The following is a 17,339-nucleotide window of genomic DNA, read 5'->3' on the forward strand; positions in this document are numbered from 1 at the left end:
TTCTACCAGTACACTAGCCTTAAAGAGTGCCAAAGCTGTGCGGGTGAGGAATGCAAACTTTTTTAAAATTGCCAGTTTCCCTCGAGGTATCAGTTGTTGCAATCCTCTCTGGGCTACTGGGCCATTAGTTCCTCTACTTGTCTCTTTAAAAGCTCCTCTGAGAAGGAACTACTGCATACTACCAGATGATTTACATGGCAGACGGAAGTGTGCCTAGGGACACAAATTAACACCCTACCTTGGTGTCTAGCTTAGCCAGGTGCTGTAAAACCCAGATGCGATGAGACCAGGCATTATAGTTGCTTGGGTATCTCCCTGCTGCTTCACCACAGACCTCCATCTCTTCTCGTATTAGTTGCTGTGTCCTTTCTGCAGGAATTATTCCCAAGTTTCCTTTGGTCATAAAGGAAGGCAAGGAGGTTTCCTGAATTAGCTGTTGTAGCACCCATCGCCTGTTAAGGTAACATGTGGGCAAGAAATGAGTAAAGAAAATAAACCAGAGAGGAAAACAACCAGAGTTCTCTTTGTTCTCAATTTAATTTCTATTCATAGACAATGCAAAGTAATGGCCAGTATTCAAGGGTTTTTTTTTTGTGTGTGGGGGAGAGTTGTTTTTGTTTTTAATGATAATAATTTTAGCACCATGGATGTAGGTGGGGTGGGGGGGTGTGGCGGGGGTGAGGATAAAGGACAAAGATTATAGAAAAAGCATTCTAAAATGTTAACATCTGTCAAAAAGAAAATGTCATCAATTTGGAAATGACAACTCCAAAACTTCATTTGGCCAGGAAATGTAAAGGCAACAGGAATGTTCGTGTGTGTGTGTGTGTATGTGTCTGATTGGTGGTACTGTGTGTATGGGAAGGGGTGATATTAATTAATGGCTGGTAAATACTCAAAAGAAGCACAGTTCACTTTTAATTACATGTGCATGCCTCACCCTGTGTGTGTTTGCAAAGAAGCAGCTGCATTAAGTTTTTATAAAGCAAAGTTTCTATATTATAGCATAGAATCTTGAAGGAAAAAAATCAATATAATTAGTGAAACCATCAGGGAGGTTTTAAAATGTCTTCATCTATAATTTTCCCCTTATCTACTTAAGATTTTTATTTGCACACATTTAAATGAAAAGAACTCAAAAGTGCCTCTAGCCACTTACTGTCTTTAGTTTTTACAAATATTTTCTCATAAGAAAGCATTCTTTATAGATTAAAAATTTTCAAGCTAGGATATAGGAAATTGAGTAACAAAATTCATTTTTGTCATTTTCAAATAATGTTATTTTTAACAACCAAAACTTGCTTTATAAAATATCAGACAAGTCAATAAATCGATGAATGCATCTATGTTAATAATAACTCCCTTCCTCTATCATCACCCCTTTCCTAGTCTCCATACACATAATCATACACCTCTCAGTAGTCTGCTATCCCAATTTCTAATAGGCAGAAAGTACAACCAATGGTATCATTTGGAAGCAGCTGCTCTGCAATGCTCGGAGAAGGCAATGGCACCCCACTCTGGTACTCTTGCCTGGAAAATCCATGGACGGAGGAGCCTGGTGGGCTGCAGTCCATGGGGTCGCTAAGAGTAGGACACGACTGAGAGACTTCACTTTCACTTTTTACTTTCATGCATTGGAGAAGGAAATGGCAACCCACTCCAGTGTTCTTGCCTAGAGAATTCTAGGGATGGGGAAGCCTGGTGGGCTGCCGTCTACGGGGTCACACAGAGTAGGACACGACTGAAGTGACTTAGCAGCAGCAGCTCTGCAATGCTAGCCAAAGGCAAGGTTATAGTTAAGATACCTTAAACTGACTTTAAGATCCTAAAAATGCTCAGGATTTAAGAAAAGTTAAAAGTGGCTTAATAAACCAAGAACAGATTTATTCAGAGAATCTCCCCATTGACCCCAACCAGTAAGCCCAGACCATCTCATTTTAGTCAAAGATGTTATATGGGATCCAAGAGTAAAATGCTTCCAGATAGCCAGGATTTTGAAAAGAGTTCTTACATGCACTTTGATTATCTGCCTCAGCTGTTAACCTAAAAATATTCTTTGCATTTATGGTCTTAGCAACTTTAATTCAGTCTACACCCCATTCACCTCAGTTGCCTTTATTTGGTTAATTTTAATAACCATAACCACCACCACCACCATTTTTACCAGGAACACACCTGACTGAATTAAATCCAAGTTTAATTAAAGCTCAAGTTGCTCATTATAGTTGAATATCTAAGGCAATTTCCATAACTGCTTCAGATAGTTAGTAATAACATAAAATTTACTAAGTATTTAACATATGCCAAGCACTGTGCTTGTGTTTACATGCATTACCTCAAGTAAAACTCAACCACTTAACTCTGAGATAGATGTTAATTATTATTCTCATTTTACAAATGATAAAACCAAAGCTTGAAGAGATTAACTAATCTCTAGGTATCACCTAAGTAGAAAGTAGGCTTGAATGTAGATATAATTTGACTTCATAATTCAGTAATCAGTATGTGACCTGCTTCATATTCTGTGTTTTTTTTCCTCCAGCCATTCTAAGCCCTAAGAATTCTGTGGTGTAAATTAACCACACCTGTGAATCCATGTTTCTGGACTCTTCGGAAACTTAGTTAAGGCCAGTTTTCCCAGATGTAAGTCCTTAATTGGATTTAAAGTACCTGAGAGGATCAGCTCTTTTCTGTAAAAGAAAAATAAAAAGAACTATTATTTTATCTTTCTACACAAACAAACTGCATGACTATTAATATAACTTCATTGTAAAGCAAATTTCCAAGAATTAAAAAAATAAAACTCTCTTAAATGTTACACACAGTAATCAAGAATGTATTCCCATAATCTTGAAATAAATTAAAAAACAGAAATGGAAGCTCCTAAATCAGCAGTGGAACTTTAGTTGTCTATTTGGTAGAGGGCAAAGGAGTTTTCTGGCTTGTATCATTTACAAAACTTATAAGGCCTGACATCAGTATATGTAGGGTAGATCCAATACTAATCAAGAATTATTCTAGCTGCCTAAGTAGGACTCGATATGGTCTTGTTCATTACCAAAAACCACACATACAACAACAAACACATTGGATTGAGATGTAAGGAAAAAAAAAAAATCATTCATTCAATAGTCATCCTAACAAACTGTGTTTATTTTTGAATTTTTCCCTTCTACCTTTCCTCATATGCATCTATATTTTAACATGTGATTTTATATTCTGCTCTTATATCTTGAGAATTATTTCCACAGTTCTTTACAATCTTTAAACATTTTAAATGGTCACATAGTTTTTGTTCAGTAGCTATCCGATAATTTAACAACCCTTCCCCCTATAATTAGACATTTCAGGTTGCTTTCAAGTTTTTGCTATTCTAAAGGCATTCTGAAACAAAAACCTCTGTGCTTATAACTTCATTTGTACTACTACTTAGGATAAGTTTCCAAAAGACATTACCAGGAGAAATACTTGAATGGCTCCTGATACACTAGACCATTTCTTTTTGAAATATAAACAAAAGTAAAAGGAATATGAACTTTTTGTTATTTTAAAACTGTTCAAAGCTTCAGTGCAATTATAAAGTATGTCATGAAAGAGAGCTTCACCTATTTCTCACGTTAATGTAAGTTTAGATTGAATTTCTCAGGTAAGTTTTTGATAATAAGCTCTGATATTACTGATTACACTCCGATTTTTCAATTTACCTATTGTTTTATAATAAAATTAGGTCATTTGCTAGTTTTGATTAATCTTACAATGTCTTTCCTGTGGTAGGGGCTCATAATTTATTTTAGAGATGTTAATCTCAACAAAACCAGAGCCCAGACCATATATCTCACCTACTTAATGGGCTTAGTTCCTAAATACCACAATACATTTCCTTCCCAACAGATTCTTATTTGATAAGGAAAAGAACTTCCTTTTAAATGAAAACACTAAATAATGATAATAAATACCTGCATTTTACACTCAATCTTATTTCAGGTCAGTAACTTAACTCTGTAAAATAGTTTGAAGTGATACCAAGGTTTATGGCTACTTTAAAAAATGATTTATGATTCATTGACTATTTTTCTTTCAAGGTACAGGAAATCTATGTCATCAAAGGAATATTTATTGCAACAGCCAGTTACTTTTATAGTTCTAGATCCTTTTTCTTTTGAAATATGTAATGTTTTATTCAAAGGCAAAATACTACTCTATGTAAGTAAAACTGTTTAATATTTTGTAGGTGCACTGTTTCTGAAAATAGTGTCCCTAACTGCAATATCATCATCATTTGGAACTTAAGCCTCACCCCAGGCACACTGAATCAAAAAGTCCAGTGGGGCAAAGCAATGTGTTTTAACCAGTCCTCCAGGGCACACCTTTTTAGCACTGCTGCTGTAGCTGCTGAGTTGCTTCTGTAGACAATTTACTATATTAAGCCAAATTTCCATTTACTAAATTTAAACCTCTCCTTACTTACAACTGCCTACCTATATTCCCATACATGTCTATGTGTGTTTGTGTTAGTCACTCAATCATGTCTGACTCTGCGACACCATGGAATTCTCCAGGCAAGAATATTGGAGTGGGTAGCCATTCCCTTCTCCAGGGGATCTTCCCAACCAAGGGATTGAACCTGGGCAGGCAGATTCTTTACCATCTGAGCTACCAGGGAAGCCCATATATATTTATACGTAAGAGGAAATAAAATTTTCTTCAGAAAAGAGGAAATTACCCTACAACTGAATCTTTATAAAGTTTCTTAAATAAGGGCCATCTCTTAATCTCTTTATTTTGAACAACAGAGTTATACTTGTAAAGATATCTTAGTCTGAAACAACCTCAATCAATGGTATAGATAGATGCTTAAAAAGACTGCCTGGTAGAATCGTTAAAAAAGGAAGGAAATTTTTACCATCAATTTAAGAAACATTCCTAGGAGAAGGAATGAACATTGTAGGTGCTGGATGGTTATAAACAAGTTTTTTAAAAGACCACATTAAAAAGAAATATGGTAATTGGTTTAAGTTATAGCTATCAGCCATCACATAACCTAGAGATCCAACAAAAAACACCTACTTTAATGTATTCAAGTAGGAATATAGCTTGAGATAAAATTTCCAGTCACATGTGAATTTGGAAAGTATTGCATCTGGAACAACTTAAATGTAAGTAAACACAATATGCTCTGGAAAATTGTGCTGTGTTGTGCTTAGTTGCTCAGTCGTGTCCAACTCTTTGCAACCCCATGGACTGCAGCCCCCCAGGCTCTTCTGTCTGTGGGGATTCACCAGGCAATAATACTGGAGTGGGTTGCCATGCCCTTCTCCAGGGGATCTTCCCAACCCAGGGATCAAACCCAGGTCTCCTGCACTGCAAGTGGATTCTTTACCATCTGAGCCACCAGGGAAGCGCAGAAAACTGTGCTAGATAACTCAAAAAAATAGTTCTCATGATGACAAAGTCGCTCATGTTAATAAGCCATGTGAAAAGATTGAATTAAACTGTCTAATGAGATATGTAAATAGGAAAATGAAAATTTATAAATTAAAATATTTCATGTTAACATGATAAAGGTGTGTAATTAAATTGAAAAATTAAATATCCTAAGAAGTTAGTTATTTAAGTTTACCTTAAAGTTTACAAATTGTTATTAGGATATTTCTTCTAAGTTTATCTTATTTTAAAAGTTTTAATATTTTCTCTCCCTTCTCAAACTACTAGGGGTTCTCTCTGCTGTCACTCTAATCAAAATTTGTAGGAAACCAGGGGCCATGTGTATTATGTCCATGGCTAAATCTCCACTGGTTAGCCCAGTACTTGGTATACAGTAAATACTGACTAAACATATGCCACCTTTTTTTCACTCTTTAATCTTAAGTTATTGTGTGAAATAATGATGATGATAATAATAAAAGTCATCCTCATAAAAACTATCACTTATTGAACACTTCTCCTGAATCAGGCACAGTGTTAAGTGATTTACATATATTTTCTACTTTAATTCTCACAAAAATCCCATATTATGTTGAATAATATGAAATTGCCAGCTTTAGTTTTTCTAAAAAATAAACCTTTTATTTAGAATTGCTTTAAATTTATAGAGAAGTTTTTAAGAATGATAAAGAGAATTTCTGTATGTCCTGTACCCAGTTTCTATTATTAACATTTTATATTATTATGATACAACTGTCACGACTGATGAACCATTACTTATAAATTAGTATTGGAAGTCCATACTTTAATTAGAATTGCTTCATTTTTACCAAATGTCCTTTTTTTAAATTCCAGGGTCCCATTAGGATATCACATTATATTTGGTTGTTATATCTCTGCAGGCTCCTCTTGGTCCATGAGCTCCATCTTGTTTTTGATGGCCTTGACAATTTTGAAGAATACTGATCAGGTATTTTATATATTTTTTTCAGGGTTAGATTATGGTTGTGGGTTTTGAGGGGACCACAGAGGTAAAGTGCTATCTTCATTATTTTTTATCAGGGGTATGTAATATCAGCATGACTTGTCATTGTTGATGTTGACCCTGAATATCTGGCTTAGGTAGCATATGATAGATTTTTCCACTCTACTTTTTGGGAAAAGGTTATACTTTAAGGAGTAGGGAGATATGCTCCATTTCCTTGAGGGAAGTTATCTAGATAAATTATTTGGAATCCTTCAGTACTGAAGAGTTGTCTATTATCTGTTTATTCAAGCATTTATTTATATCAGCATGGATTTATGAATATTGATTTTATACTTTGTAATAATCCATTATTACATTATTTTATTGCTCAAATTGTTTCAGCTTTGGCCAGCAAAAGCACTGCCTTACCTTCTGGCTCTCTTAAGATGTTCCAGCCTCATCTGGTACATTTCCTGACCTGGTCCTAGAATTAGTCAGTCCTCTAAGAAGCCCAGTTCCTTTTATTAGAGAATGATGTTAGTAACCAGGATCTGGACATTTGGACTTAATCATTTCTGACCTACAAAAAGGATGATTTCATATGGTGCAGCCCAAAGTTACCTCAGTTTTACAGATAAGGAAACTGAAGCTGGGGGAGATTCAGTAACTTGCTCAAGGTCTCCAAGCTACAAGTGTCTGAATAAAACATCAAATCTGCACAAAGCTACCAATTAAAATAGCCTGAGGAAAGACTATGAATCATTGGAGCCTGGACACCAGCTTTTCTAGTTGCTCAAGGATGTTTTGCTTACTCTATGTTCATAGACTGAAGGAAAAATAGGACAGTATTATGAAGTCAACCTCTTTCATCAATTAATTCACCAATTTTCAAAGCAAATTCAAAGCAAAAAAAGAAAAAAAAAATACTAGTCATTTTTTTCTAGCACCAGCCAGATTTTTAAACTATATGCATCATATACTGTAATTACAGATCAGCTCAAAAACTTATTCTTGCCTGTATTTTTTCCCTAAGACTGCAACAACTACTGATGTGTTATACAATCTTTTAGCTGTTTATAAAATACAGCCAAAAATCATTCAACGCTTCCCAAAGTTACATCAGGAGAAATGTACGAACAATCAGACATAAAATGCTGAGTATTTGATTTGTGAGACATTATAGGGTTAGATCAGTTTATTTTCAAAGTTGTTCGTTTTTTGCTCAAAATTTACTCATGACTCTATGACTCTGTACGTCAATCTTACTAATATAAATTAAAATTTACTAGAAGGCAATGGCACCCCGCTCCAGTACTCTTGCCTGGAAAATCGCATGGACAGGGGAGCCTGGTAGGCTGCAGTCCATGGGGTCGCTAAGAGTCAGACACGACTGAGCGACTTCACTTTCACTTTTCTCTTTCATGCATTGGAGAAGGAAATGGCAACCCACTCCAGTATTCTTGCCTGGAGAATACTGGGGACAGGGGAGCCTGGTGGACTGCCGTCTATGGGGTCGCACAGAGTTGGACATGACTGAAGCGACTTAGCAGCAGCAGCAGAACACATATCTACAATGGATTTTAAAAAAAATCATGATTTCCTTCCTATTCATCTAGCACAAAACTTACTATATCACCTTACTAGAAAAGCTTCAAGATTAACAGATATTAACATCATTAAAGATAGATTTATGGAGCAACTTCCCTTCATAACACTAAACCACACACAATCAAAACACAGACCAAAAGAATCACACAAAAAGAAAAAACACCTTATTCAGATCTTTTACTTCAAAGATATGAAAGCTAAAACTCCTGAGAAGTTAAAGTCTTGTCAAAATCAACTGCTTACTAGTTAACTGATGAACTAGGACTAAGATCCATGTATCTAAGAACTAGGTTCTTTACCACCAAACTGCCCTATGAATATACAATGAATTTTTATGTGTTTGGGTATATATATTATGCTAATAAAAATCCTTTTTTGTGGGAGGATTTTCGATTCCTCTGTAATGATGAGGAATATGTGAACATAAAAATGGTACTTCTACTTCTCTATTACACTCATTCTTTTTCAATGAATTTAATTATTTTCAGTGCCAAGTCTGCAAACTGAGTATCTGTTATATACCAGGCACTGGAGTGTTAGAGGCTAGGGAAATTAAAAAAAAAAGAAGACATTGTCTCTACCCTCAAGAAAACTCTCAGTTTTAAGTTTATAGTACTTTCCTAAAAGTGTTCTTCATTGATTCTTCCTCATCTCTCAAACTTTAGAACAGGGCTGTCCAACAGAAATATAATCTGAGTCATACATGTGAGCCATATATGTGATTTAAAATTTTTTAACAGCTACATTAAAAACAAGTATATAGTAAAATTTTATTTTATCAATACATTTAAAATATTATAATTTCAACATATAATCAATATAAAATTATTACTAAAAAAGATATTTTATTTTGGGGGGTTACTTAGTCTTCAAAATCTGATGTGTAGTTTACACTTACAGCACTTCTCAATGGAGACTAGTCATATCTCAAAGGCTCGATAGCCACACGTGGCCAGAGGCTACTATACTGAACTGTGCTGCTCTAGAAACCTGTAGTGTCCCAATGTTTAGTCTTTGTCTGGTTCTTTTCTAATATCTATACCCACTACTGGTATCTCAAACAATCTCAAGGCTTTAACTATGATACATTTTCCAGTGATTCCCAAATTATATCTGGCCTAGAACTCTCACCTGAAATTTACAGTCACACACAGCTACTTGAACACAAACCTAACATGTCCCAAACTGAACTCTTGACTTCCAACCAGCACACACCCCTCTGCTCTTCTCCCAAATATCTCCATTCCAGTAAATAGCTACTTCAACCTTTCAGTTGCTCAGGCCAAAAACCAGAGTCAAGATTGACCCTCTTCATTCTCTCACATTAAATGTATCATCTGTGTCTAGGACATAGCATAGTAGTTAATCAATAAATATTTGATGAACAAATGTTGTCAAGTATTGTGTGGATTAAATGAGACAATGTATAAAGTTGTAGTATGGTCCCTGGAATAGAGAAGCCACTCATAAACATTTAGTCTACTCCCTTACTTGGAGTTTCCCATAAAAGAAAATAAGAATTCTAAAATCTGTAAATTTTTTAAAACTTCTAATACATTCCATCCTTGCTTACTCTTTAAATATCTGATTATTAGTCAAAAGAAAAAAAGTCAAGAGGTTACCTAAATTTAATAAAATGAAGTCGCTCAGTCGTGTCCGACTCTTTGCGACCCCATGGACTGTAGCCTACCAGGCTCCTTCATCCATGGGATTCTCCAGGCAAGAATACTGGAGTGGGTTGCCATTTCCTTCTCCAGGGGATCTTCCGATCCAGGGATCGAACCTGGGTCTCCCGCATTGCAGGCAGACGCTTTAACCTCTCAGCCACCAGGAATTTAATAAAACCAGCTACAAATATAAAATTCAGTAGGTATTATAAAACACTAACTTGGAATTAAAATTCACAGAAAAAGCATTCTTTAAGTCATCTTTAAAGATAAAAAGCTATAATCTATGCCTCTTTCCTACAAGAAAATTTTAAATGAATTCACAATGTTCAATAGGACTTTACTTTTATTTATCTATAATTTGTATCCTGCTTTCTTGTAAGAAAACTTGTGTTAGTCTAAAGAACCACCAATTTTTAAAAATCATACACACTGTTTAACCAAAAATTTTAAAAAATAAACCTGGTCTGAATTTTAATATTTCTATAATGTATTCTGTGTTTAAAGCTACAACAATCAGAATTAAAGAACTTAAGACACTCATAAAATGTGGTCCTCTCGAAAACAGTGGAGAGATGTCAAATGATCTGCCCACAGGGGGCACAATGTGACTAACCTACCAGTTTGTGACCTTTAAAGCTTACCTTTACACATTCCATTGCACTGCTATGCTTCTCAAATACACTAACCAACAGTTTATAATCCAAACAATTATACTGATTCCCTCTACCCCCACTAAAAAATAAGGAAGTTAAAAGCATGTATCAAATGGTATACTGTAATTCAACATGAAAATTTATATTTTCATGAATTTGAGGGAGAATAGACATAAACATGCAAAAAGGAGCAAAGTGTATATTAGAATTGTTATGGAGATATTATAAAGAAGAAATAAGCGTAAGATGCCATGAGTACGTGATTTATATTTCACTTTTCAAAATGCTAACAATTCCTGGTCTCATATGCCTTCAGAAATTTCAACAATTTCATTTTATCACTGATGAGAATGACGTACCTTACGTTCCACGCAGTGGTAAAGTCTGGATTTAGAAGTAGCAGGGTGCATGTGACATCTATCAATTCTAAAATAAAGAGAAGTCATATTAAAAACAAATAGTCCAATCCTTGAAGATGTGACTTCTCTTTCTTTTAAAGTCCTCTTTATTATATATATATATATATGTCTCACATTATACTTATATTTCATGTCACAGTAATTTTAATGATAACCTTTTTCTAAGCTGTCAGATATGAAGATTATCCTCAGGTACAAAGATATGAAGATTTCTTCTACTTACAATAAGTGTAACTTTTTAAAAGTTGACACTGAAACAACTTTACAATATGTCTACGAAGAATAATCAAACTAACCTATTCATTCTGTTAGTAGTTTTGGTACAAAAAAAGAAACAGAATTTCTATACCACTATTCATTTAATTTCACAAATATTTCAAGAATTAACTCTGTGCAAATTTTTAAAAGGGAAAAAGAATCATATATAATTCAACTTAGTTAACAGTTCATTTACATTCCCCTGCAAAATTATTCTTTTTTACAAACATTTTTACACAGTTATAGCAATGGTAAATTCACAATTTGTTCTACATTTTTCACTCAACATTGTTACTTATGCATTCTCCTATACTGCTACAGTATACATTTTTAGTGAAGTCACTCAGTCGTGTCTGACTCTCTATGACCCCATGGACTATATTTATAGCCCACCAGGCTCCTCTGTCCACGGGATTCTCCAGGCAGGAATACTGGAGTGGGGCTGTCATGTCCTTCTCCAGGGGATCTTCCCGACTCAGGGATCGAACCCAGGTCTCCCGCATTGTGGGCAGATGCTTTACCCTCTGAGCCACCAGGGAAGCACAATACATTTTTAATTGCATAACAATTCTTTTATCATTTATCTTATTCTTTAGGCTGTTTCCTGTTTTCTTTTTACTTTTATGGATAGTATTATCACAAATATTTTAAGCACACTTTTTGTCTCACAGATTCGTTTCTTTGGATATATTTCCAGGAGTAGAACTGCTATGTCGAACAATATAAATATCAATATGGCTCCTAATAAGCATTTCCAAATTGTTCTCCAAATGAACTATATCTGTTTATATCGCCAAGAGTAACATTAGTATACCTGTGTCCCTATGACTCTGATTTATACAATTATATTTTAAAAAATGAATGTGGCAGGTAAAAAAAAACTATACTTTTTGTTTTAATCTAATCTTTAATTATAATTATTAATATGAACATATTTTCATTTTGTTTACTATTTTCTATTTTCATTGTATAAAGTCTATTCATATTCATTATGTATCTATCATGATCTTAAATAACCTTCATAAGCCTATATTTAATAACACAAAGTCAATAATATTTACACATATCATCTTCATTTTAGTAAAAACTGAAAATGAGAATTTTAGGATAAGATGATCAAGCTAGGCATAATACTAAATACAATAACCTCTAGCAAGCTCATATTAAATGCTAAGTAAATAAAATAATAAAACTGTTATAATTATTTAGAATTATTGTGCACCAAGTAAATTATTATTTGTTCACATTATTTCATTTAATTCTCACAATCATAACCCAAGATACCTTTATTTCACCTTACAGATAGGGAAACTGACATTTAGAGAGTTTAAGCAATTTCCCCAGAGTCAATTAGTATGTGGCAATGTCTGTATCTGACTGCTTTTAATAACTGCAACTGAAATGTTTGTCTACAATAAATAATTGGGACATTCTCAGTGTTTGAATAAAAGAGAAAATTTAAAAATCTAAGAGTAAATACACATAAACACATTCCTATTGTCATTTAAAAATATTTTATTGAACACTAAAATCAGTTATTCTATTCTCAATCATCTTAGTAAAAGATTAACATTTATTGTTAGCAATGTGGGAGACCCAGGTTCGATCCCTAGGTTGGGAAGATCCCCTGGAGAAGGGAAAGGCTACCCCCTTCAGTATTCTGGCTTGGAGAATTCCATGGACTACCGTCCATGGGGTCACAAAGAGTTGGACACGACTGAGCAACGTTCACTTTCACGTTCACAATGTACTAGAACATTTACTAAATGAGCAACAAAAGGTAGGATTAGCACACATTTTACTTTTGACCTTTACCTTCCTCATCATAAGTATCATGGAATGTCTATACCAATCCTTACTATGTAACATCAATGTATATACTATACAATGTCAATATGTCTGTAAAGAAGAATCTAATAAAATTCTTCCTCCTTTCACTTTTAGGCACTAATTTAGTATTTACCAGGGAAATTAAATACAATTTTCTATACCATTATTCCTTTAATTCCAAAATATTCCAAGTATTAACTATGTGCAGAGATTCAACTGGGCCACAGGACTGAGAGAATGGATATTACGAGAAATGGAAGACCTGATCTTGCCTTATAGAAGGCTAACCTTTAGCTAGAGAGAACGTGTAAACAGTTAGAAGGCAAACTAAAATAACTGTGAAATAAAAACATATACCACCTTGTGAGGACCACCAAAGCAGCTGCCATTAATTCTCACTGGAGTACCCAGGAAAGACTATAAATGAATCAAGACAGTAAAGGGCACTGCAGACTGTGCTTTGAAAAAGTATGAGCAAAGGTAAAGAGGGACCTTCCCACACAGGGTGCTCTTAAGAGATTATGGGTTCCACATGGTGACTAAAGCTCAGGATGCTGGAGAAATATACCTGGAAATTAGAATCTGGTCCAGATTTCCTTATCAGCCTGGTGTTCCATTACTTTCCTTTCGTGTGCTATGCTCCAAACCCCTTCATTCCCTACATGTACTGCCCACTGGCCTACCTCTTCTTCTTTGGCTATTAACTCAGATTTATCTGCTTGATATTCTCTCTGCCAAGAGTGTCCTCTTATCCCTGAACTTAAAAAAAAAAAAAAGCACCTTTCTTTATAAAGGTCTTCCTCAGACTTCTCTGGTGGCACAGTGGGTAAGAATCTGTCTGCTAACGCAAAAGACATAGGTTCAATTCCTGGTCCAGAAAGATTCCACATGCCATGGAGCAATAAAGCCCCCATGTCCACCACTGAGCCCTCAAGCCACTACTACTGAAGCCTGCATGCCTAGACCCTGTGCTCTGCAACAAGAAAAGCCACTGCAATGAGAAGGCCACGAACCTCAATGAAGTGCAGCCCCTGTTCACTGCAACTAGAGAAAGCCTACACAAAGCAACAAAGACCCAGCACAGCCAAAAATAAATAACAATTATTTTTTAAAACAGGAAGGCTTCCTAACCTACTTGGCTGAAAGCAATCTTTCATCTCTATGTTTTGTGTATATCTTACCTGGTGGGTTAGTCACTAAGCCGTCTCCGACTCTTGAGAACCCATGGACAATATAGCCTGCCAGGCTCCTTTGTCCATGGGATTCTTCAGGCAAGAATACTGGAGTGGGTTCCCATTTCCTTCTCCATATTTTACCTAGCTAACCTCATATAAATATTGTTCTCTTAATAAGGCTGTACATTTTTTGGATACAGGTCTTCTTTCATACATCTTCAAATTAGCCATTCACTCATCAAAGATGAAAAAAAAATATGGTCTCTGCCCAAAAGAAATTCCATGTCTGCCCACAGCAAAGGCCTTAAAGCCATGCTGTCTGGGTTCCAATCTCAACTTCTTTACTTACTGCCCATGTAACTTAATGTCTTTGAATTTCAGTTTTCTTACCTGTGAAATGGGGATCATAACATTAACCTTAGTGTTGTAAGCAATGAGATTCATCCCATTTCTCCAGAGCGGTTTGACACACAGTTTGACTCAATAAATATCTGTTCAACTAACCACCATTGCTACTTACCAAGAAGTAAGTTTTTTCAACATCAATTAATCAGAAGTAAAAAGAAAAAAAAATGAGGCAGTTGTTCTCATGATGAAACAGTTTAAATTTCTAAACTTGTATGATAAGCAATAACCAAAAACCAGTTGGTTATTAACTGACTATATGAAAATGTTTGTATATGATGTGAAGCCTCTGGAATTTTTCTTCAAGTCCACAGTTTTTCAAAATCTACTACACTACCCCAGATAATATGATAAACTGGTATTTAGTTTCTGGGACTCTCCTTTTCTGCATTAAAAAATATGTGTACGTGATCAACCACAGTTGCTATTTGTTCATACTTCTAATGCAACTCTCTCCCTCACCCATAAATGAAGATGAGTTCATCCTCCACAAGATACTTCTTCCCATAGCAGCACGGGCAAAAGCTAACACAGAAAATACCCACGTCCCCACTTTTCAATTTGTGGCTGTGTGGAGAGAGAGGAAGGCTAATCAAATTAACATTTCTTTTATTGGAGGGCAACAGCAGCTGCTGGGTTCAGAGCCCAGGTGTACTAGTAGCTGGGAAGTTCCTAGGCACATCACTTAATCTTTCTGTGCCTTAGTGCTCTCCTCATAAATAAAACTGAGCTAGTAATAGTGCTGTCTCATAGGAATATTAGATGATTCATGCCCATGAAGTGCTAGAGCAGTACCTGACACAGGGAAAGCACTCAATGGTAACTCCTGTTAGAAAGCCTGTATCTAGCCCAGTTATAAATGACATTGGGATGGGATGCCACCAGAAGGTCGAAAAGAATCTCTTGAGCTGGCTGAGAAGTGAATGCTGAGCACTTTCTCTAACCACCACCCCACTGCCCCAATTTTCTAAACATACTTATTCTCTAAATACAATACAAACTGCTAACTCTTCCTGATTTAGGATTCAAGTTCAGATGGGACTGCTTTTAGAAAGCATTCCAGTCAGATCCAAGAGGTGTGGGTAAAATATTGATAGAATATCTGCAATGAGAAAGGGCCAAGGAAGGAGAAATAATTAAGTTATAAATACTGGACATAATTAAGAATCCTTCCTGTATTACATGTATTTTTCTACTCTTCTCTTCTACTGGCTCTGGATAAATGAGAGAAAGAAAATCTGTGTTTCTTGAGTCTATGGCATGCCGGTCTCTGTGCTGGGTGCTTTAATTCACATGTGATTCTTACAACAACCCCCTGAGATCTGTTAGAATTCTCTTCTTTTGGTGTGGAAATAGGAGGTTAAGTAATTTGCCTAAAGTCAATGCTAAATGGCTTCAGTGTGCTAATAAATTGAGTCTAAATCCAGATGTGTTTTCATGTAAAGAAGATGCTCCTTCCAACCTAGCACACTGTCTACCATTACTTTGCTGTCTTCCAGTAAGGGCTGAACCGAAGATCTGAAGATAAACATGCAAAAATCAACAGTTGACTCTATATTTCATCAATTATATACCAAGATGTGAGCTACTGATATCCCTACAGTCCCTTGAAATTAAACAGATCTCTCTCTAAACACCAGAACATATACCAGCAAATAACTATTTCGTGTTACACTAACTCCAATATATGACTGGCTCATCATCACATCACAAGGGAAAAATGAATCAGGGTACAGTATACACAGGAAAAGAAGTAGCTAAATTTCACCTGCAACAAGAAGATGCAAGGATGCTATAGAACAATCAGTGAAAAATCAATATGCTTTCTTGGCTCCACTGCATTCTAGAAATGGCCCAAGGTGAGCAGTCGCCTGGTATGGTCACTGGGTTTGACAACTGTTTCTGAGAGAGATATGTTTCCATGCATCAAAAAATAAATTCAAGGTCAACTTGGACTGATTAATCTTTCCTCTCAAAAACATGCAAGTTACCATAACAAGAGAGGCTTGAGGTAAGGTTATGTGGTAAATACCAGAAAGACCCTTTTATTATTATAGAATACGTCACTGAATCAATAGCCAGACTAAGCTAAAACCTCTTGCTTACCAAATTCTTGTTATTTATTTGACAAATGTCTACTGAACACGTTCAGTTCAGTTGCTCAGTCGTGTTCGACTCTTTGCGACCCCATGAACTGCAGCACACCAGGCCTCCGTTTGTCACCAGCTCCCAGAGTCCACCCAAACCCATGTCCATCGAGTCAGTGATGCCATCCAACCATCTCATCCTCTGTCGTCCCCTTCTCCTCCTGCCCTCAATCTTTCCCAGCATCAGGGTCTTTTCCAATGAGTCAGCTCTCTGCATCAGGTGGCCAAAATATTGGAGTTTCAGCTTCAGCATCAGTCCTTCCAATGAATATTCAGGATTGATTTCCTTTAGGATGGACTGGTTGGATCTCCTTGCAGTCCAAGGGACTCTCAAGAATCTTCTCCAACACCACAGTTCAAAAGCACCAATTCTTCTGTGCTCAGCTTTCTTTATAGTCCAACTCTCACATCCACACATGACTATTGGAAAAACCATAGCCTTGACTAGACGGACCTTTGTTGGCAAAGTAATGTCTCTGTTTTTCAAGATGCTGTCTAGGTTGGTCATAACTTTCCTTCCAAGGAGCAAGCGTATTTTAATTTCATGGCTGCAATCACCATCTGCAGTGATTTTGGAGCCCAGAAAAATAAAGTCAGCCATTGTTTCCACTGTTTCCCTATCTATTTGCCATCAAGTGATGGGATTGGATGCCATGATCTTAGTTTTCTGAATGTTGAGCTTTAAGCCAACTTTTTCACTCTCCTCTTTCACTTTCATCAAGAGGCTCTTTAGTTCTTCCTCACTTTCTGCCATAGGATGGTATCATCTGCTTCATCTGT

General features: G+C 35.8%; 1 protein-coding gene across 1 annotated transcript in view; it reads right to left on the bottom strand.

Moving 5' to 3' along the window:
- Positions 1–17,339, bottom strand: part of PTAR1 (protein prenyltransferase alpha subunit repeat containing 1) — a 41,434-nt gene that overhangs the window by 11,209 nt on the left and 12,886 nt on the right. The window contains exons 3-5 of the mRNA XM_052645183.1: positions 10,685–10,751; positions 2,589–2,693; positions 239–452 (exon numbers count right to left, since the gene is read on the bottom strand). Of these exons, the coding sequence (XP_052501143.1) occupies positions 239–452; positions 2,589–2,693; positions 10,685–10,751 (386 nt within the window). The remainder of the gene's footprint in view (positions 1–238; positions 453–2,588; positions 2,694–10,684; positions 10,752–17,339) is intronic.

Source organism: Budorcas taxicolor, chromosome 8 (assembly GCF_023091745.1).
Source record: "Budorcas taxicolor isolate Tak-1 chromosome 8, Takin1.1, whole genome shotgun sequence".
Taxonomy (NCBI): Eukaryota; Metazoa; Chordata; class Mammalia; order Artiodactyla; family Bovidae; genus Budorcas; species Budorcas taxicolor.